A 23,633-nucleotide genomic window follows, 5' to 3' on the forward strand; every position below is an offset into this window, starting at 1 on the left:
CATTATAGGAATATTTTTAACGTTTTGCCAATGTGGTAGGAACAGAGGGCTCTCTTCTTCTGGTTTTAGTTTGCATTTCTCTGACTACTAATGAGGTCGGGCATCTTTTAATGTCTATTGGTCATTTATGGTTACTTCCTGGTTGGCTCATTCATATGTTTAGAGTATTTTATCCAATACTTTTAGTTGCTTCCATTGGGTGCAGAGTGTCTAGTCTGTCATACTGTTCAAGTAGAAGTCAGATCTTCTTTTTAAACTAGGTTTGTTTCTTTTTAACTTAAAATGTAACATTTATTTGGAAAAAGTAAAATTAGAAGAAACAAAAGGGAATTAGTAAAGAAGAAAGCTGAAATTAATGAAATAAAAATGAAACAATGGTAGAAAGAGTAACAAAATCTGAATATTAATTTTTAATAAAGTCTTAGTGTAGTTTTAGCTTTAATACTTGATTAACTATAAACAATTAGATTAAAATAGCATTTAAACTTCTTTTACACAAGGCTTAGTGTTGTGGATTTTGAATATTAAATCTTTGTGTGTGACACGTGTGAAGGCAAACGTTGGTACATATGATACACGCACCTCTGAGATTTACCACGAGGAGCTGACGGTGTGACCGTGGGCCTGGCCGAGCAAGTCCACACTTCGTGGTCCCGGCAGGCAGAACAGGGAGATCACAGAATGTGCCGGCCGAGACTCACAGATACAGGCCAGAGCTGTTGTCCGCAGGTGGTTCGGGAGGAGCATCGCCAGCAGGACGGGACTCCAGGGGCAGGGCCAGAGGTGCTGTGCATGGAAGGAAGTGCTTCTGTTTGGGGAGAGCCTCAGGCCCGCTTCCAAGGGTTTTCAGCTGGTTCAGTCCGTTGGAACTGGTCCGCCCTAATTATCTGGATAATGTATGTGCCTTCCTTCAATTAAATTGATGAGAGGCTTTGATTATATTTATAAATACCTTCACAGCACGATGTAGATTATGCGTGATTGAGTAACTGGGGGCTACAGTCTGTCCAAGACGACATGTCAAAAAAGGTACCACATTCTGCTTCATGTGGGAAAACCTGACCTGAAGTTGACATGAGCGAATACTCCAGAACAGCTAAGAAAATTGTAAAGAGGAGCAACAGTGAGGAGGGCCTTGCTTACTAAATATTGAAACAGAGCTATCAATCAGTACCATATTGACTAGTGGAAGAGATGGGAAATTCAGAAACAGGGCTCAAGATAGATCTGAGAATTTAAAACTAAACCCTAAACTAAACTAACTCAAGTTTAATGGGAAAAGGGGAGATATCTAACTAGTGATGTGGGTACAACTGGCTCTCTATATGAAACAAAATAAAACTGGCCCATGTCACACCATATGCAGAATTAAATTTCATGTAGAGTAAGGCGAGGGTGCTCCACCGGAGCGGCGCTGGAAATCGGGGGTCTCTCTGGTTATTTGAGTGATGGCATGGGCTTCCTGGCATTTTGTGGTCTGGGGCCAGAATGTCAAAAATACTTCCATTGAGAAACATTATTTTGAAGATGTAAATATTTTTTTAAAGATTTCATTTATTTATCTTTAGAGGGGAAGGGAAGGAGGGAAGGAGAGAAGGAGAGAAATATCAATGTATGGTTGCCTCTCGTGAGTCCCCTGCTGGGTACTGGCCTGCATCCCAGGCATGTGCCCTGACTGGGAATTGAACCGCGATCATATAGTTCGCAGGCCTGTGCTCAATCCACTGAGTTACACCAGCCAGGGCTGAAGATGTGAATATTTTTTAAAGTAAATGTCTTACAAGAAAATCTAGAAGGCCACATGTCCAGTCTAGGGGCAAGAAGGAGCCTAACCATGACTCAGACTCAAAAGGTTGTGAACATAAAGTGGAACATGTTTGACCACGTACGATTTAAACATTCTCACATGCAAAAGTATTTGGTCAGTAGACAAAAGGCAGATCGAGCGAGTGATATTTGTAGCCCTGCTGACAAGTGGTCCATGTTCCCCGTAAAGTGTGCTCTCACACCGACCGGAGAAAGTGCCGTAGGAAGACGGGCAAGGCACATGGAGAGGTGTTCACGGAACAGCAGACCCGGCCATTCTGTAATCAGGAAAAAAGGCTCAAACTCACTAGAGTTAAGGAAATAAAAAGTAATGAAACATCAGTTTATACCCATCAAGCTGACAAAACTTACAGCATTTGTTGCTGTCATTCTTGACTTTTTGTATCTGCTTTTTGTAGCTTTTGTTCTCTACTGTCACTTTTTTATATTTGTAACCATGTCTTTTCAGATTGCAGCCTCTTGTCCTAGTCAGTTCCTCTAAAAAGAGACAATGTTGTGTTGTGGAGTGGGGGTTCCGTCTGTGACACTCAGTGCATGACCTTGCCCAAGTGCACCAGGGGGAATGAAAAGGGTTAACTGACTCTGAGATGCCTCCCACCCCTATAGTTTGTGAAGTAGTTTTTTGACATGCTGCGTTTTAATTACCTTCCCTTTCTCAGGAGCGTTTGGATGAAGCAAATGCTGCGTTGGACTCAGCATCAAGACTCACAGAGCAATTAGATTTAAAGGAAGAACAAATTGAACAACTTAAAAAACAAAGTAGGTTTTTTTCCTTTTCCTTTTTTCCCCTGCACCCTAGTGTTCAATCAGATGCCTTCCCCCATGCGTTGGTAAAGTTGAGTGAGACCAACTTCCATGGGTGGTCGGCTTCCATTTCCACCTCCCATAACCGATGTGCTTCCATTCGACTGTGGTCCTGGTGCAACCAGAGTCGTAAGTTGGCCCTGGCTGTCCAGTTGGTCTTCCTTGGCACTGAGGTGGTCAGGTTGTGTTGGCCATCACCCTGTTGACCACCAAGGGGCTGCTCTGACTGACCTGATTTCTTATGTGTATGACTTCTCCCCAGTCAGTCTGTGTTCATCTTACCTAAAGCCATTGCTGTGTTAGAGAGTACAGCATTGGCTAGTAAGAGGAGTTTCTTGTGTGATGAATGTCTGGGCATGGCTGGATTTTTATGATTGTAGATGGCGCTCCACCTACAGGCCGCTCCTCTGGGACTTGCTGATGCTTGTAAGGTTTATCATAGCCCCATTAGTTCCCTGAGTTGGGTCCTGTGCTTAGGGTTGTCACCTGGGCCTTAGATAATCAGGTGGCTTATAAATGCTTTGTTGAATCTAACAGGACAAAGATGCAGGTGTCCTTATTTAATCTCTGATTTAAGGGTCTCCAGGAGGGTAAAGCTATTCTCGGGCAGCCATTAGTAGGTGAGGATGTAATGTCGATCAGAAGGTGATAAGGGGACCTAGAAACTCACCACCTTTCGGTGTCTGGGTAGTCACAGTCACACCGAGACGTGATTCAGGAATTAAGTGCCACCTAAAATAATACAAAAATTAGAAACAGGCAGAACTGGAAGGAGCTGACATTTTTGTCACACAGTGACCAAAGTCTGTGTTCTTGGCACGTTTGCTGCATTCCTTCCTGTCAGGAAAAGGGCACTGTGCGGTCTGACTTACGCTTGTTCTCTGCATCTCCATCTCCTTTGAAGAGAGACAGCCCCTTCTCGGGCGCACCCTAAGTGTTGAAGTGGTTGCCATGTCTAGAGGCAGCATTCATGGGAAAACAGTCTGAGTAGGTCTTGAAGGCCAGTGCAGCTGCAGCGCTACCTGGAAGACAGCTGCCCCAGCTGTTCACCAGGGGTGCACCAGGCCCCCAAGGGACGAGCCTGAGGATCACGGGGCCACAGCGCTGAACCTGCAGAGCGGAAAAGGCAGTGTTCGGAGCGAGCCCCTTGGTCTGTGACAAGGCGGGTTGTATGTCAAGTTGCTGGAGTGTCTGAGGCCACATCCCCTTCGGACATCTCCCCGAGTCATCCCCAGTAGGTAGCGGTGAGACGACAGACCGTGACTCACTGCGGTCAGTAGCCATGACCAGAGTCACTGCACTACCTAGTGCTTGTCCAGGCACCTGGTAGCAGTGGGGCATTTTCAGATTTGGGTTATAAATGACAAGGTTTAGGTGGCCTGGACCCCTATTTATGTGAAAAAATTACAATTAATATTCATTGTAAATGTATAGTAACGTTGAGAGTCAACGTTCCCTACAGAAAAAAACCTAATTATGCTTCTACCACTGGCGTTTGGAAGGGCGGGCGAAAGGCCAGAGTCGCACAGACGGGAAGGGGGGCAGATACAGCTTGTTATGTCTTCAAGCTGTTCTCGCCCTTTACAGCTCTTAACAGTCTGTTCTTTTATTACCTAAGTGCTCGATACCACTTTTATATCTCTAAACACTGGTGTGATTTTATTTTCTCAAAGCTATACTCTTGATTTGATAATATAAATAAAACTTTGATTGGCTTGGTTGTTTCAAAAGAATCACTGTATATTTTCTTTCATAGATCATTAAGTACTTTAAATGTTGATTGATACGGTAATACTGTACTTTATTTTTAACACAAAACTTGGCCAGACAGCAAAAATATTTGCCAGGAGAAACAATTTTGAAAAGGACGGATTGGCTTTTGTTGCAAGAAAGTACATAGAGACTTGAATCGTAGGGGCAAAGTATTGTTTTATTCCTAAGCATCTGTAGACAGATGATTAGTTGATATGCAGTTTCAACATTTAAACAATATTAGGAAACTCATTTTAAAAAGTGATATTTTATTGGAAATGCTGATTATGTTATTGCTGCCAGAAATGAGCGGATTCAGTCTGGTCAAACATGAAAAAAAGGGAGCTATTGCCTATAATACCAGTATTAAAACAGCAGATTGTTGATGGTTTCAGTCATTCCTGGAATACAGAACTGTTAGAGCTGTGTACGTGGGACCGTGCTTATGAGGTCAGGGTATTTACAGGCTCTGTACGAAAAGTAGGAAGATGCCTTATCGGGCTTTGAATGATGAATGAGAACCAATGACTCGGCTTCATTTCCAGTGTTGCGTGAGATACTAGATGGGGTCCTTTTTTTCTAAGGATGTAACACAGAACATAGAAACAACACAGGTTCATGATACAAGATGAGGGTGCACAGCACTGCTCGTAAGATGACGTGCATTTAATTCCTCAAGAATCCCATTGGGGTCGGGAGCAGTCCATGGGCAGGAGGAGCTGGAGCAGAGTCCTACATCGGTAGTTTCAGGGCTTTCACCCCGAAAATGTAAAAAGTTTCTCTCTCTCCATCCCCTACGCCCTAAGGGAAATAACAGTGAAAGAAAGCCCGAAAATGATATAGGTGCTGTATTTATTAGATAATGTTGGCTAGTAGAAAAATTACTGCTTTCCTTCCTTTTAGAAATTATTCTTGCAAGGTTTTACCTGAAATACTTTTTTTAATAGCTCCAAAGACTTACTTCATGTGTCACCCTGTACTTGTGCTGATTTTTTCATGAAACACATAGGACAGCGTATTTCATGAACTGTTCCGAGTCGGTCAGAGTTCATAATTTCTGTGGAGTTGTCCTTCACGGGAAAATGCACCCCTGGGGAAACCTGGACCACAGCCGCCCCACCGAAAGATGTGTGATGTTACCTTACTGCGTTTATGGCCAGATTTTCCTCCTTTCACCTCTCGGTCGTTCTCATCATTCTTAAGATCAACTCCTGCTTAAATGGAGGTGACAGGATAAAATTGAATGAGTACAAAAACTTTTTGTTTTGATAACTATTATTCAAAGGAGTAGTGAATTTTGTGGTACACAAAAGAAAAATAAGTTTCATAAACAATCCAAGTTCAGGTTCTCGCAATGGGGAAGTCTTTTGGCCTGTCTGCTGGTTTATACCCATGTCTTCCAAGGCCCCATAACTAATTTTTTTAAGGAAGGTTTGGTGGCTGCTTTTTAAAGTATCTCTGAGTTGAGAATGGAAAGTTTTCTTAGAGTGTTTTTTAAAGAAAATCTAGAACACCATGAAAATGAGACCTGGTAAACCTGCTTTGGCATTTTGAGACGGCAAATATAAAAGAAGTTTAAAGTGCTTGTCATGGAACTAACTTCTTGGTGTTGGATGGTAGAGTTTTTATTTCAAATAAAGACACCCCATTTTCCAGGACGTGATTTATACAGGAAAACATACAATGTCCTGTTGAACGTGGGCCAGACACATTCCCAGACGCTTTGTTGCCCAGACCTTTGGAGGGGTTTCTTTATAGATGTTTTTGGCAGAAGTGGTGATTTTAGAGGAAACATATAAGAAATTCCAGATGCAGTTTTCTGAATTATCATAAATGGTTAAAAAATTATTTGTGACGATATAAACATCTGGGTATACTACACAATGCCAAAATTTTAGTTAAGAGAAAAGTTTGTATCAGTTAGATAAATAATTAAGCCCTTTTCAACTTAATGGTTCTATTCTTACATGTGTGTTTTATTAATTCTTCCAAGTGTAAGGGCAGAAGGAAATTCTGTAGAGATGAGAATGTTTTGAATTAATATGTTTTGTGTGTTTTCCTTCATATGGATGAGTAATTCAGAGCATAAATCATTTCTTTTGTCCTGTGTTCTGTTCTTCCTAGATATTCTCCCCTCCCAGAGGAAAATCAGTAACTCTTTCACTTATTTATCAGAAATTCATTGCTTGCTGTTGTGTGTTACCAAGCACTAGAATAGGCATGAGAGCTGCAACGGTAGGGAACAGGCTGCCAGTCAGGCACGAAGGGGAAGACTATCAGCAATTTCATACACGCAGTAGATTGTTTCAGAAGGAAGGAGCAGTCCCTCTACTCGGTAATGGTGGTGTGGATGGTAGAAAGGCTAGTGAAGGCATACTTGACCTCGCTTAAATGATGAGAAGGTGTAACTGAGCAGACGGAGTCGGGGAAGGACATTCTGGACGGTGGGGGGAGGAATTCATGTGAACCTATGTGACATAATCTGGAAATTGGCCAAAGATCTGAAGAACTAGTAATGGCCAAAGTAACGCATGCGCACACGTGTGTGTGGCATTGGTGTGGAGTGCTGAGTGGACAGAGTGGGGAGTAGTTTGCTGTGTGAAGAAACAGTGAGTATGGATCACAAGCACAGGTTGTGAACTGGGGCCTGAACGATGACCCAGAAGAGCAGGGAGGCCTGAGTGGAGGTTGTGGTGAATTGGAGAGTTTCTTACAGGGGCAGCGAATTCTCAGCCCCACTCGACTCTTGCCATAGAGAAAGGGGGGCCCAGTGTTGCCCCGACTTCAGCTCTTTCACCCTGGAAATGTGGGCTGTTATGTGAGTTATTCCAAAGTTTTTAAATCCTCACCCGGGGATATGTTTATTGATTTTGAGAGAGAGACAGACATTGATGTGAAAGGGAAACATTGGTTGCGTCCCTCCCACATGTGCCCCAGCCATGGATGGAACGTGCAACCCAGGTACGTGCCCTGCCCGGGGGCATGAAGCTGCAGCCCTGTGGTGCTTGGACAGTGCTGTCGCCAACTGAGCCACCCGGCGGGGAGACACTCCACCTTTTCATGTGACACCTAATTCAAGTCTTCTAAAAGCCTGTGGCCCGAAATGACCTTTCAGGGGCCAGAGTTACTCCGTACTGATTTGTAGCAAAAAGCTCTCAGAAATGAGTTAAGGTCCAGTCAGTCCGCAGCCTAGAAAGCCTTTCGTCAGTAGTGCATTTTCTACGGTGGGGGTGACGGTGAGCGCCAAAGTCTCTGTAGTGACCTCACTTTCCGCTGAGGGATCACCTTCTGTTTTGGAGGGAAGTGGCTGGGCTGTGTAAGCCTTTAAAAATTAAATACAACTTGACTCACATTAAAATATTTTTGTTTTGATATGGAAAACTCAGTACAGAATATCAGAATTCATACTAAAGTATTGAAGGAAGAGGCTAGAGAGAAAATAAATTTGACCTGGTTACGTAAAAGATGTATATAAAATCTCTCCCAGGTGTTCAGAGTAACTCTGACCTCATTTACGGATAATCCCGTAACCTCAGCGTTGCCATTCCCACTTCATTGCTGCCCTCACCTGGTAGAAAGTGTGATTGTGGAGAACCAGACGTGCTCGCAGTGGACCGGGCACCCAGAGTTCTGTGTGACGGGGTGGAGCGAAGTGGGTTGAAAGAGAAAGCAAATGTGTCTTCAAGTGTCGATAAGTATGAGGTGCCTTTTAAAAATACTGTTTGGTGTTACAATCACAATGATCTTGTAAAAGTTGAAATTCTCTAATAAAAAGAGCATCTAATTTCTCATTTTTGCTTTGATTGTATTAAATGAAGAGACAAATTTTCTTGTATCAGATTTAATGGATTAGATTGATATTTATTTTTTAGGTAGCCAGTTCATGTAAGACACAAGACCCAGTTTACTTACTGACATATCTATAAACGTAATCTAATCTTCTTTCTAACATTTTTCCTTTTTTTGATACCTTTGTGTTTGTTCATGAAGATGACAAGGCAAAATGGTGGAAAAAATATCTATGTTAATGTTAACCTAAGTGATACATATTATTGATATTGATTAGGGCTAGGTTAAAGATGGTGTTTTAATAAATCAGATGAATGAGTACCAGTGCTTTATATAGCACTTTCCTGTTTAGAGGAGTCATAGTTGATCACTCAGACTCTAAGAATCCTTTGAGATAAGCACGTTCACTCTACAGAACAGGCAGCAGAAGCTCGCTCTGTGACAGAACCATGCTTCCTCTACACGTCTTGTGGCAGGACCACAATTTCACGCAGGTCTTCTGACTCCAGAGTCCTGCTGCTGACACGTGCACGGGCCTGCAGTGTACGCAGCGTTACGGATGGGATTCAAGACAAATTCACACGACTACCGAGTCCTGTGGAGGAAAAGGAGCAGGCCACTCTCTCAAGGGGAGGGTGTGCTGACCCTTTCCTAGACAGGCTTTTATTGTTTTTTTTGTGTGCAGGAGTTCAGGTACAACTTATTAATCATTATCAGGCAGTAAGGATCAAACGATAGATAGCACACAAAGAACTATTAAAGCTTCTTCTAGGTCAGGATCTATCAGCTAAAAGGCTACAAAACTTTGGGAAAACAAACTCATTATCTGCCCGGGGGCCTTTATCATTTAACTAAGAGCATTTGTGGCAAAGCAGGCTTCACAGGATTTTACATATCCTTTTTCAGGCCTGATCACCCAGGGAGCCCGCCCTTTCCAGCACAGGGCTGCACCGCCCTCTGTCATTGTTTCAGGCTTAAGTCAGGCAGAAGAGGCAAGATAGCCAAAGAATTAGGAGAAATGAGGACCCAAGCTTTGTCAAAAATGAGGGGTGAGGGTCCATCACCCCCTTTCTCCATAGCCCCCCAAGTCCTTCCCTGGGGCCTCTACTCGATCATGCCTGTCTTAGGTCGTTCCACCCTTGGGGAATCTTACCTGTCATCGGCTAACCAACCAAGCATTGGGGGCCAGTTATAGAAAAAGGAGCAGAAGCCGCACTCCTGCCAGGGAGACGATCTTTGTCTCCTTAGTGGCTTATGGTCCAAAGGTGGCTCACTCAGCCTTAGCCATGGGCGGGTTACAGCTCCTGAAACCAGGCAGGGCAGTTCCTGCCCTGCTGCGACCACCATTCTCTTCTGAGTCAGGCGACTGTCGCAGTTGACTGAGTCCAGTCCAAGAGAGCATAGTCATAAAATAGCCACATGACTTTTGTAAGGAGTGTGACCTAACTTTATAGTTTTTCTGAAGACAGTGTTAGAGTGCAATGTTAATAATCACACATAAAATGTGAAATTATGACATGCTGGTCTGTTCCTTGGATTTTGAATTAAATGAGGACGGTCACTGCGCCGTCCCAAAGTGCTGCAGAGTAGAGGCTGATGTGGTGGGCGTTAGGACATCCTGTCTTCAGAGTGACGCTTCCCCTCAACTCGATGAAACCTCAGCTGCTTTGTTGCTCAGCTTTAAAGTGTACCCCATCCCCCTGCCTGCCTTCTCTCTCTTTTTTTAACTTCCAAAGTATTTTTTTGGCATCTTAGATTATTTCACAGGGATATTGTATTTGGCTAAAAACCCATTTCTGAATAACCATATTTTTCCCTGCCCGTGTAAATACAGTTCTGATTTCAATTTGTGGTTTGAATTAATGTTCAGTTTTGTGGAGAAATGTTCAGAATCTCTGACGGGAGGAAAGTAACGGTACCTGGAAAGAAGCTGTGCAGGAACTTGACTGACTTTTCTGACACTTTCCTAGTTAATGCCAGCCTTCCACCCTCTTCCCCTGGACCCTGCAGGTTTTTCTAAACTTAAACACCAGAATGCATTTAAACACGGCTTGCACTTGCAACAGCCCTGTGCATGCCCACAGGACGTGCAGTGACCAGCGCTCTATCTATCACATGAGCTCAGGACCAGCTGTGGTCTGATAATGAGTTTAAGGGATGTTCACCCAGATATTTTGGCCTTCCGGACGTTTGGACCCCACCTTTCAGAATGCAGAGGTTTGTTTTTAGTTTATGTAGTTTTAGAGAGAAAGAAGGGAAGAAAGGGAGGTAGGGAAACATCAGTGGGAGAGAGAAACATCAATCAATTGCCTCTTGCACAAACCCCAACTAGGGACCAAACACAATCCAGGCTTGTGTCCTGACTGGGAATTGAACCTGCAGCTCTCTGGTTTATGGGACAGTGCTTTAACCACCTGAGTCACCCTGGCCAGGGCAGAACACAGATTTTTAATCAAGTTTATACCAATATTAATGAATTTTTATTGAGAAAACATTTTTTAAAGATTTTATTTATCTTTAGAGAGGAAGGGAAGGAGAGGAGAGAAATATCAATGTATGGTTGCCTCTCATGCGCCCCCTGCTGGGAACTGGCCTGCAACCCAGGCATGTGCCCTGACTGGGAATCACACCGCGATTGTGTGGTTTGCAGGCCTGCGCTCAACCCACTGAGCTACACCAGCCAGGGCTTAAGAAAACATTTTTGACAAACTTTATTATAAAGAGATTTCTTGATCAGTTTTTCATAAAGTCATACTTTTCTGATTTATTTTACTTGAATCAACTCTTTGCTTTGTGAATTTTACTCTGAATATGTCTATCATTCAGTTTTTTCTTTTTAAGTAAGAGACAGTATGTGGACTGGTTATATCTTAGTTATGCTCCAAAGCCGTGCTTTCCAAAAATATGCAAGTCACATGTATAATTGTAAATTTCTTAGTGACCACACTAAAAAGGTAAAAAGATACAGGTGAAGTGAACTCTAATGTTATACTTTATATAACCCAGTATGTCAGGAATGTTACCATTTTGATATGTAATCAATATAAAAATCATTGATTTTAGAAGAGAGGAGAGAGGAGAAGGGAAATCTCAGGGAAGGGAAGGGTAGAACAGGAAAGTTTGACCTCGTTCTCCTCCCACCCCCCCCTTTTTTAATGCCCAAGCTTAAATTTCTTACTGGAAAGACAGGAAAGGAAACTGTAGTAGATTTTCCGAACACAGACCTCACTTTTATAATATGGTTATGGCAACCATCTCTGTTTTGGTAAATTAGCCTATTATATGAATTACATTTTGCAATTCAGATTTTTGTAATTTAGAAGACCCGTAGCCAAACTGGGTCTTTTGTGTATACGTTTGGTACTATACATAAGTTGAATTTTAGCCACTGTACAGACAATAGGAAAACAAAAAGCAAACAGACCTGGCTCAGTCTGGGGGGGTCAGAGGAAGCTTCTTGGAGGAAGTGACCTAGGAACTAGGACGTGAAGGGGGACTAGGAGTTAATAGACAGCGCCAGTGGAAAAGAGCTTTGCAGGCAGAAAAAAATCATAGAAGTCTTGCAGTTGGACTCGGAAGTCCTAGACAAATCATTCCTCTCTGTAAGTCAGTAGATTCTGAACAAGGGCACCGTGTGGCGCTGGGCCGACTGGACGTCCGTCCACACTCACAAGCCCGGGTCGGGCCCCTGCCTCACACTGTGAACAGAAAGGCCACTCCAGCTGGGTCGTAGACGCACATCTTAGAGCTACAGCTGTAAACTTCTAGAACAAAGCACAGGAACAGAGCTTTGTGATGTTGGGTCAGGCAGCAGTTTCTTAGCTGTGACACTGAACGCACAAGTGATGAAAGAAAAAATTAACTGGGACTTCAACAAAATTAAAGACATTTGTGCTTCCAAGGATACCATCAAGAAGGTGAAATGAGCCCTGACCAGTGTGCCTCAGTTGGTTCAGTGTTGTTCAGCAAAGTGAAAGACTGCAGGTTCGATTCCTGGTCAGGGCACACGCCTGGGTTGCCCGTCAGGCACAAGGGGGGACAACCAGTTGCCTTACCGCTCACATCAATGGTTCTCTCCCTCTCTTTCTCCCCCTCTCCCTAAAAATAAATAAATAACATCTTTTTTGAAATAGTGAAATGACAGCCCACCGAATGGGAGGAAATATTTGCAAGTCATATCTCTGATAAGAGAACTCGTGTCCAGCTATTTATAGGAAATGCAACGTAAATCAAAGAATAAGTTTGTGGAAAGATGTCAGTGTGTCTTGTGTGGCTGTGTTCCTTGATTTACAAATACTGAGCTCTGCTACAAAGCAGTCTTCTTCATTTCCAGAATGAAATTCGTGATCTATCTTGAAGGTGATAAGCATCTCCTTCAGGTCACGCCGCCCATGTCTGAGGTACTAGGTGTGAGCTCCACAGGTTTGGCTGAGTGCCCCTTCGTCTAGGAACCCCTGGCCCTGCAGCGTGGCTGACTTTGGGAACAGAGTATTTCCGACTGACATTCTAGACTTTGCTTTTAACATTGCTCAAATTCGGACTCTTCCACCAAGATTTTACAGATTTTGCTTCCTTTTTGAGCATGAATTTTAAAAATGGTCCAAACTTCCTTCTGAATCAGTTCTAAATTACAGTATCTTGATCAGCATGTTAGAATCAGTGATATGAATTATATTTTGCAATGTACCCGAGAATTTGCCGAATCAGCTACGTCCCAAGCCATGGTCTTAGCTCTGATGCTTTTCTTAGCTCACCGAAAAGCAGAGTCCAGCCAGGAAGGTGGAAGAAGGAGAATCTAAAATTGTCCTTTTTATTTCTTCCCTTTTAACATTTCTTTGGAAATGTTTCATGCAAGGAAACAGTGGTGAAAATCTCTTGTTTGCTATTAAGTTTCTGAAGAGAATGAAAAACTTTGGGGGGTTTATAAAATTTCTGCTAAAAATGGATTACTTTATTGGGGCTAAGCCATAGGAATTAATGCATAGTCTGGCTTCCAGGTAATTTCTATACCAGCAAACCTAGTTCACTGAACCTAAGAAGAGGTGAGATGGAAGTAATTGGAATAAGTGCGTATATTCAAAATTCACGGTGAAAATGTCTTAAATCTCATCACATACTCATCTGGACTATTTTAATCAGTTAATGACTTTTTTCATTCACGTTTTAAAACAGATGAGCTGCGACAGGAAATGCTGGATGATGTACAGAAGAAATTGATGAACTTAGTAAACAGCACAGAAGGAAAAGTGGACAAGTATGCTCTGCCTTTTAACTTCCATGTATTTTGGGAGGAGTACTTTTATGCTAAAAACCTGTGTATGTAGATGTTTATATATGACTAGGGTTTTTACAGACTTTTTCTTACATAGTGAGAAGATGTAGGTAGTTTTAATGAAGGGTCAGTAGAATAACTTCTCTTCTCTTGGCTTTTAAATAGTTTTCCAGCTCAAATTATTTTCCTTAAAACCATATGGAAAAGTTAAAATATCACCACCCTTGTAAAATAAAAAGTGTATTCTTACCGTTCTTTTTTTTTTCCTCTTTACTATCCTGAAAGGAACATATTTTGCTCAAATGTATTAGATCTAGATTTCAAATGTATGAAATCTAAGTAGGTGTATGTATATATGTATTATTAATATTTTAAAGACTTCCATATTGTTAGCAAGTTTTAAGTAAGTGTGAATGGGGAAATACAAGCATAGCCATTAAGCCCACAAACTGTCATTACACCTGAGGTGGGGAGAGAACAGTCTGAAGTATCCCTTTAAGGGCGATACCAGTGCAGTCACCGAGAGTTACTGATGGTCACCATCTCAGCTGGTCATTGGGTCGAAGTTCGTGGGTGGCCAGTAAATGATGTTTTGGGTGTATACATTTCAGGTTGTTTGAAATAGTCTCCATTAGAGATGGCAAGACTTTTTTAAGTGTTACTTCAAAATACATTATTGTTTAGTGCCTTTTGTAATTATTATTTATGTATAACTAAGTATTAATGTGTTTCATGTTTATTACTCCAGAACCCTGAATACTGGGGTAGCTTGCTGAGTAAGCTTGAGCTGTTTCTGCCTCTGCTTTTGTAGAATCCTGATGAGAAACCTCTTCATTGGACACTTCCACACACCAAAAAATCAGCGTCACGAAGTGTTACGATTAATGGGAAGCATCCTGGGTATCAAGAAAGAGGAACTGGAGCAGGTAACAGAGGAACGAGAGCCACTCCGAACGTGGCTTGCCTCAGACACATTCCTTTCTCTGTGTGTTGTGTGACTTTTCCTGATAGAGTTTTTCAGTGATGTGAAAATGGAATCATTTCATACTACAGTGAAGGGGTAGACTTGTTCGATTTGTATAATATTAAATATTTTGTAACTTACATTCCACCTCATTTATCAGGTGGGATATTGAGAAATATCGAAAGCTGAAATTTTGAGAGTGACAGTCCTCAACTTTTATTCAAGATAGTGTTTGGGAGGACATTTCACTGTATTTGTAGACACTGTCAGTAGGAAACGATTAGAAATTGGACTTGAAAAGCATGTTTTGCCACCATCTGAAATCATGTAAAAATGGTTCTTATTTTTTCTTTTTCTTGTACTAATAATCCTTTTCTGTTTTCAAAAAACTTTTCAGTTGTTGAATGAAGATCAGGGCGGCGTTACCAGATGGGTGACTGGGTGGCTTGGAGGAGGATCGAAAAGTGTTCCCAACACGCCTCTGAGGCCAAACCAGCAGACCGTGTTCAACAGTGTAAGGGCTGCTTTTGTTTTTGGGGAGCGGGAGCGGCGGGAGCGGGAGCGGCCTGTACGCCGCGCTCACTTGCGAAGCACCAGGTTTCCTTTTCTGGTTATTTTATACAGCCCTTGTTTACTTGGAGTTTGGGAAACTGAGATCCAGAAGCATAATTAGCTTAAGGATAATAAGGCAGTTTTAATAAGTTTATTGCATGTAGGGGTTTTTTTAGGTTTTTATTTACATAGTACTTCTATTTTTCAAAATATTAACTATTTTTAATTTGTATTTGATTATGATACCGTAGGCACACAATCATTTGTCTTACTACAAAATTACGAGATTCTTGAAGACGTAGGTTTTATTTTGTGCTTGTAGGGATCTACCTGGTAACTGAGCCAACGACTACAGCGGGCGTCTGCTTTGCGCCCAGCTGTCCTCAGCGGGGCGGGGTGGGGTGGGGGGTGGGGAAGAGGGGGCGGGGCGGCAGGAAAGTGCCTGCCCTCCCCTCCAGGAGCGTCACTCCGGCGGCAGTGCCCGCTGGGTCTCTGGTAGGGTCAAGGTGAGCGCCCTTGCATTGAGGAGCACTGTGGGGTGGAGTGTGGAGTTTCTTTATTTTTTTGATAAAGAAGAAACTGAGGATACATGACCTAATTACAGGTAGCTAACAGCAAAACCCTATTTTAAATCGAATGTCATAAAATTTACGGTTTTTGATAATTTGAAAGAATTTATATACTTGACTACATAAACATTTACTTACCTATATTTTTCTTAAATCTTTTTATTTTTTAATTACAATTAATAATTAAGTAGTTTAAATTGAATAGCACAAAATGTAAAAGAAAGGTCAGCACTCCGATGTTTTAATCAGACTGAATTGCTCATGAGCTTTGGCTGTATTCATTGGCTGAGTGTTACTTTAGAAAAATGGAAGTTTTAGAAAATTTCTTTTCTGTTAACACAAGTTTTCATGTTTGTGTAAACAGTTATTAAAATGATTGTAGCATGTGGCTGATTCCGACTATAGGTTTGTAAAGTGTTCTCATCAAAGACTGAGTTAAAGGTTTTACTTGATATCTATGTAACTAAAGTGCTAGCACTTTTAACTATTCATAAAGCTTATTTATTAAAAGATTATTCAGATGACATGATTAGTTTTTAATGCTTAATTAGAGTAGTTGGTGTTTTCTGAGTGGTAGTGAATACAATTTTAATATCTGCCTAATATAAACCAAATGTTTTTTCTTAGTCTTTTTCAGAACTTTTTGTTAAATTTCTAGAAACAGAATCTCATCCATCCATTCCACCACCAAAGCTTTCTGTTCATGACATGAAGCCTTTAGATTCACCAAGGAGAAAACTAAATGCAAATGTACCAGAAAGTTACAAAGGTAAAACCAGATACTTATTTTTGGTTTTAATTAACTGTTTAATTTATGATTATGTTTCACAGTGATACTAACTAAATTTTTATAGTGTTTTCAAAAATGTACAATGGCTTCTTCCAAAATTCCAGTAAGGCATTGTATTTTGGCTTCATATATTCTGGTAACCTGATACTTAATTGGTTTAGATTTAATTTAAACAATATGAAATATTTCCCTTTGTATATTGATGTAATCGTTCTCTGTGTAACTTACTGGCGTCCTTCTTGGAGGAGGCGGTGGGTCTTCGCTTAGTTGCCTGTTTTCCTTTCCCATGGATGGGGCTCGTTTCTAATCAGGGAAGCGCAGTGTACAGTTAGAGAAAGGTGTTTTTCCCTCTGAAAACCTAAGTGTTAGCTCAGTACCCTAAGCTCAGCATGTTGATAATGTTTACTATAAGAGTAGTTTCAGACACCGGTTAGACACCCAAGGGCGCTGGGAAGCATCCTTACACGTCGTCGGAAGACCTGCCAGAAGCACGTGGTGTAGTGGCAAACATGTGCTGCGTAATTTCCTACCCACTGGCACTGGGGTCTTTTCATACTCATGTCCCCCCTAGCAGCATTCAGTAAAGTTTCTTGAGTTGAAATTTAAGTATGTCCTTTAGGCTGTAAACGGATTCTTTATTGTAAACTCTCTTTTTTCCTGAAATCTTTGTTTTAACTCAGACTAACACGTTTGCTAGTTGGACTGTAAAGGTACATGTTAATACGTACTCTTTTCGGTTTTGTATCACATGTCAGATACTTGAATTTAGATAAAATTTTTAATAATTTATATTCTGAAATCTAAAAAGTTTACCTAGTCGTTCAGGCAAATAGTTATATTCTCCTGAACTTTTATAGAAAGAGAAGGTGGTAAAATTAATTTGTTGTTTAGTTAAAAGGTTTGGATGCTAAATTTAGTGAAAAGTCTTAACTTTAACAGGTGTAGACTACAAAAAATGCTTTTCTTGTTACGCTGGGTTGTGGCATCTTAGGGAAGGTTCCAAAGGTCACTGTGGCAGGGCCTCCCCTCCCTTCCTCCCTCGGTTCTCCCCTCTCAGTCCCTCCCCTCCCCTCCCCCTCTCCTGCTCTCCCCCCGCATTACCGAGTCCTGTGTCCACCTTGGTCTTCATTGGTCAGAGACGGAAGCCACTGTCGTTCTGAGTTGGTCCAAGGTTTGCATGAAGAAAGTAAGCGTGCTCTCTAATCCTGCCCTGGAAGTGCATGGCTGGGCAGAGCTCACTCAGCAGCACACAGGCGTTTCCAGAGTTTGGGAAGTCGTCGCTCCCGGGAAAGTACAGCTCGTGAACCCTCGGCTGCCATCGAAATGTAGACATGTTGAGTTTGTCTCAGTGGTTTTTTTGCATTAGAGGTCTTGGATTTGAGTTTTCCACGACTGAAGTGGGCCCTTCAAGGGACCACTTGTCTCTTTTTTAAACAATTCTTTTTTTTAAACTTCATTAATTTTTAGAGAGAGGGGAGGGAGGGAAAAAGAGGGGGACACTGATTGGTTTTTTCTCACATGTGTCCCAACAAAGGGACCAGTTCACAACCCAGGCCCATGCCCTGACCAGCGACCTTTCAGGTCACAGTCCAACAGGCAGCCGCCTGAGCCGCAGTGGTCACGGAGGTTGCTCATCCAGTTCCGAGGCGTTGTTAGACAACATGGTTGAACCTCCCGTTCTTTCCCTTGTCTTGGGTGCTGAAGCAGAACTCTGTACAGTGAGCACTGGGCTTAAACCAGATACCTGTGCCAGTGAAAACTGATCATTCAGCTTTGTAGAGAAGTAATCTAATCGAAAATTGTTCTTAAACCTCCGAATATCTAAACAGTGATCAGGTCCTGCAGCAATTTCCACCCGGTGCGCCACAAGAACTTTGAAGTGCACGGTCCCTGTCTGTTCAGTCAGGGGCACTGACCGAAGGTGGTCCCTGAGATTGTCAGACAAGGAAAGGACAGTAACCAACACAGGGATAGTCATCCAGTGTGAATGAATCTTGGCAAAAAAATATTTTTTGGTGTGCCACAGAGCTTCGGTAATTAGTGCATATGTGCCGTGAGTGCAGAAGGTTCGAATTGCTGAGCTAATGTAGTAAGTGTTTTACAAAGAACACTTGTTTTTTGTTGTTTTTGTTTGGTAAGTTAATATAAACCTGATTGTGAGCATCATAATCTGGGTGCCAGTTGTTTTCATTGTCATCATCATTGTTTGAGGAAAACCAAGTTCTGAAGTCCCTCACCTTTCAGGTGGGTGGTTAGAGAGTTTGCCTTGCCACTTAGAAAACACTTTTTAAAAAATGGTTATAGTGTGGGAGCTAAAAAAAGAAATAAGTTTCCTCTCACCTTCTGTGTTCTTTTATCTGGGCCAACCAAATTAGCAGAGAGAGATCAACAGGAGAAAATCAAATTTCTAATGTGTGTGCCTGGGGAGTTCACGTAAGCATGAAAATTCCAAAGACAGGCAATGCTGGGTGTGTTACAAAATTTTGGACAGTAGAGAGGGCTTGGGATAGGGTCTGAGATTTCCAGAGTGAGAGTGGGCTGGGCACACGGACGAGGAGGAGTGGGCACATGTGGCGGGAAGACCCTTGCTGGCCACTCGGACATGTTGGGACCCGCCGACTCACCGGGCTCCTGCTGGGGGGCTGCCAGGGCGAGGGCCGGACCACTGCACCTCTGGGGAACAGTGAGGCACTCAGGTCTCTCTGGGTTTTTTCTTAATTACCAGCTTAAAAATCAATGTCCTAAACAGCAAAACTTTTGTTCCCCGTCAATAGTAAATGAAGTTTATCAGTTCTGTGATTTGTATGTGAATGTAAAACGGGAATATTAATGTGCTTAATGAAGTAGTGTTCGGTCAGATATTCTTCTCTCCCCGCTTCTTTCTCCCCTTCTTTCTCTTGCCCTTCATTCTGCTGTATTTCATAGACCCTGCTTATTGGACCCAGAACCCAGCAACATATGAATTAAATTTACTTAGGGCCAAATCTGGGAGCCTAAAACACATGTGTAGTGCTGACTAAATAACAGACTAAATCATTCCTGTTTCGTCATCCAGATGTGGCAGAACCCAGGGCTGGCAGAAGAGCAGACGTGAGCCCGTTCTTGGCCACCCGCTCCGCGGCGGTGCCGCTTATGTACCCCGCGGGGCTCGGGCCGGGCGGGCCCGGGCACCTGCTTCTGAAGCCCATTTCCGACGTGCTGCCCACATTCACGCCTTTGCCGGTGTCGCCTGACAACAGTGCCGGGGTCATCTTGAAGGACCTTCTGAAGCAATAGACGGCTCTGGAGCCAAAACGACAGACCTAGCCCTTTCAAGGAACGACGGACACTACATGGGTGTACTGATCACAAGTGGCCTTCCAGAAAAAGTCTTGTGTTTGTCTGCAGTTGTACTTTCTCTAAATTTAATAAAAATATTCTTAATACTTTTAGAAATTGCAGGTGTCACAGGAGGGAATGTTTGCTACATTACTGCTTTTTTCCTTCTCTGATTTGACCCAATTTAAGCTAGAAACATTTATTTTAACAAAAATAGAAAAATAAAAAGACAAAAATACTAGTAGCTATATATCAACTTTTAATTTTTTTCCTCTGATTTTCAAATTCGTTTAAGCTAGTAGAAACCTGTGTGCTTTGTCTTTTAAAGATAACCAAGAGATTTGCCCCCCAAAAAAGGAAAGGAAAAAGAAAATAGCAGTGGCTTATCTGCAAAGTGCAGGAAACTGACGCAAAGTGTACGTCAGTCATCCTCAGAGGACCAGTGTGCACGGGCGGAGCGCAGGCCGTCCCTGGGAGCACACCGGCCTCTGTGCAGCTCTGTCACGTGCGACCTGCGTGACCCACCACTACGGCACAGGTGCATCGTGCCACCCCTCGGGCTGCCCGTCCGTCATCACAGCCGCCCCCTTCCCTGTCCCCGACCTTGGCCACCACCCAGTGCTCTGCCGTTTCCGGGGTGTTGTCATTTCCAGAGCACTATGCAAATGGGATCAAACAGGATGTAACCTTTTGAAATGGACTTTCCCAGTCCAGCGCCCTTGAGACCCATGTGAAGGTCGCATGCGCGGCATCAGCAGGTGCTGTTGGTGCCCGCTCTGCTTGTGCGGGCGGAGGCGCCTTTTCAGGGTATCATCCTAAAGTGATGGTCTCCTCACACAACTTGCGTACGAGTGTAGAATCGTACAGCTGCACTTATGAAACTACAAGTAGCAATATCACTAAATGTGACCCTCCCACCCCATCTAGGCGTTGCCGGGAGGGCTGTGGCAGTCCAGGAGCCGTCCCTTCTCCCTCAGGTCGCCAAGCGTGGGGAAGTTACTTCAGCACCAGCGCAGGTGTTGGGAACTTGAGAATAAAGGAGTATTTGAGAATAAAGGAAGTATTTCTTTAATTTTTTATAAGCCCATCATGAAAAATCCTGACTTGGAACTTAATCAGGATGTTCACGTTTGTATTAGTTGTTGATGTTGTATATTTAAAGACGTTTCTTGGAAATTTTGTAAATTTCAATATGCCTTCAAAGTAGAACCATCCGTATAACAAGGAAAGGTGAAATGGTACTAATCCAAATATGTAAATAGTCCTGGCTTCAGCCAGGGTAGATTTGATTATCTGTAAATTTTGTTCTAACTCTATACTTTCTATTGTATTTAGAAGATTGGAGATCTTTGTGTATTGATGGATAAAACTGGTTTTCCTGAAGAATTTGGAAACTGAGGCATTGCTGCTTCACAACATCGTGTCTCCTTCACTAATGTATTTGTATCACCATTCTTTATGTGGTGTCTGTTAAAGGAAGTAGTCATACCGGTTCTACATTAGAACTGTCAAACTGCCTCCCTTCTGTTTTACCTATTATTTCTTTTATGAAATTATGACCCTTGGGTTTTGTATGATCCTTTCAAAGATGTTTTCACTGACCATCCTAAATTATTTGCTGCTTGCCATTGAAGTTTCATTTCAGTGTGGAGCATCTGAAATAAACGTTTCTAAGTTTTAAAAAAACAAACACCTGATCCTTCATTTCGGAGAAGTAGAAAATGCAAAACTTTTTTCTTTTATTTTGAAAATGAAAATTTAAGCAGTGGGCATTTAAGTAGCATGTCGTCATATTTTAAATGCCTTTTATGAAATGTTAAGTATTTCCTTCCCTACTCAAAACAGCCTGTTCCCCCTTCACCCCATAGGTTAACATGAGTTTGAAAGCTGTTGTGGGTAAATTGCATATCTGAATGTCACTGCGTGACCTTACGTGGCTGCTATTCAATTAAGTCTGTGACCTTGGACCGAAGCTGCAGTACCTCATGTTTCAGCTGTGTCATCGTTGGAGCTAGAGCTTGCTGGTATGCACACTAAGTGTTTGTTGATCTAAACCAGACGTAACTCATCCTTTTCTGAAACGAAGCTGTGTGAGAGACGGACCATCTGCATCTGCTCAAGGAACCTTTTAGTGGCCATAGAGTGACGAAGCACATCACTCTCTTGTCAGCCATAGGGCGCTGCTAACGAGCCTTACTGCAGTGTTTGAACTACAGTAATTTCACTGTTTACTTCTCTGCAAACGTAGGAGACTTTGTGGTTGAATTTTCCTTTAGCTGCCACAGTTTTTCACCACGTTCCTAACGGCTTTCAATACTGTAATAGAAAATGCAACCAGACGTTGAACGTGATTATTTTTAGTACAATTCTGTATCATATGGTTGTTTGAGTTTTGGTTCCAGCCATTATTGCTTTAAAAGAAAAAACAACAAAAAACATGAGGAAAAGAAAGAACTTCCTTACAATCAACCAGTTAAAATATTTAATATTCCCCTCCCCCCCTCAAATAAAGCCTCCAGTTCATTTTAACCTTTTAATGGTTAATCGAAAAGGGCGAAAAGATTCTCAAAATGCTTATTTATTTCATCAGTAGGTGGACAATAAACTCTTCAGGGACAGGGAGGGATGGAAATTATTGCAAAAGTGCTACTCGTCAAACTTTTGAAGCATTTGAATTTGCTAAAGCTAATGAAGTTTTTCATATGTCAAAGTGTCTAAAACATCTTGCACCAAAAATTTATTTTGTAAGGATCGAGTCAGTTACACTTGATATTTATTTCATAATTCCTATGGAAAAATAATGACACTTTTAGTGTTCTGGCATTTGTGATAATTTGCCAGCATTTACTTTTTTTTAACTTATGAAGGTTTCTGTACTAAAAATTGGTACGTTGTCTTTTGATTTTTAGGGAAATAACTAAATGTGGGAAATTCACAACCCAGCCATAAGACTGGGTTGTGTTTTATAGAGCTAAAGTCTGCATATCCGGATTTCTCGGGAGCACTGCAAGGCAGGAAAAAAAAACCCCTCCAAATAAAAATGATATATGTGAGTTGGCCATGTCTTCATCCACAATAAAAAAAAGATTTTTTAGCAAACAGCTGCTGACTTTTTCTTTAGAAGGAGAGAAATGACTTACACGTGTTGTTTATAACGGCAGTGGATCAACTACTGAAGCTAATGTCTTCACCGGATGTCTGCTGCGAGGGTAGTCTGTGAGCCTTGGAAATGTGAAGTACAGACAATCTAATATATGCTTAACACTAGCCATAAGCCTTTTATTTTTATTTTTTAAGTTCAAAGGTGTATTATGCATCATTGGGCTCTTGGAGTTTCTGCAAGATAATCAAGTCATGTCTTCGTTTTCTCTAAGATGTGGAACTTGAATGTTTTTTTTTTCAAAGATTTTATTTATTTATCTTTAGAGGGGAAGGGAAGGAGAGAAGGAGAGAAACATCAATGCATGGCTGCCTCTCGTGCGTCCCCCGCCAGGAACTGGCCTGCAACCCAGGCACGTGCCCCAACTGGGAATCGAACCGCGATCATGTGGTTCGCAGGCCCTCGCTCAATCCACTGAGCTACACCAGCCAGGGCGGTGAATATTTTTAACTGTTGGCATGATGGCAGTATTGGAAGGAGCATGACTTTCAAAGGTGATAGGTGCATTGGGTTGACTCTTCCTGTGGGACCTTTGACAACATTACTTTTGACTGTGGGACTGATTCTTCTCATCTCTGAAATACCCTACGTAGCAAATTGGGGTTGGAAGGACCCAAAGACACGTTCATTCATAGCATTTATTAAGTAAATACATGTGCCACTTGTGGACAAGTGTCGGAAGTTGAAATTATTGCCAAAAAATGCGTAACAATGCCAGGCGTGTGGAGTGTTAACCAAAGCCAAGACTGTGTCAGGAAGGTGGGGAGAGGTCGGAAGTGGGCAGTGCTTGCAGCTCTGGTCAGGAGAAGCTTTAAGAAAACTCCATTGGATTTAGG

General features: G+C 42.2%; 1 protein-coding gene across 2 annotated transcripts in view; it reads left to right on the forward strand.

The window, feature by feature from the left end:
• TRIP11 (thyroid hormone receptor interactor 11) overlaps window positions 1-21,315 on the forward strand; it is a 64,077-nt gene extending 42,762 nt beyond the window's left edge. For both annotated transcript variants that reach the window (XM_037031163.1, XM_037031164.1), the window contains 6 exons: window positions 2,487-2,586; window positions 13,345-13,426; window positions 14,256-14,370; window positions 14,806-14,922; window positions 16,157-16,298; window positions 19,375-21,315. In XM_037031163.1, the coding sequence (XP_036887058.1) occupies window positions 2,487-2,586; window positions 13,345-13,426; window positions 14,256-14,370; window positions 14,806-14,922; window positions 16,157-16,298; window positions 19,375-19,595 (777 nt within the window). In that variant the 3' untranslated portion in view covers window positions 19,596-21,315. The remainder of the gene's footprint in view (window positions 1-2,486; window positions 2,587-13,344; window positions 13,427-14,255; window positions 14,371-14,805; window positions 14,923-16,156; window positions 16,299-19,374) is intronic.
• Window positions 21,316-23,633: the final 2,318 nt, after the last annotated feature.

This window comes from Sturnira hondurensis, unplaced genomic scaffold (genome assembly GCF_014824575.4).
Source record: "Sturnira hondurensis isolate 20B ecotype Veracruz unplaced genomic scaffold, ASM1482457v3 Scaffold0021143, whole genome shotgun sequence".
NCBI lineage: Eukaryota > Metazoa > Chordata > Mammalia > Chiroptera > Phyllostomidae > Sturnira > Sturnira hondurensis.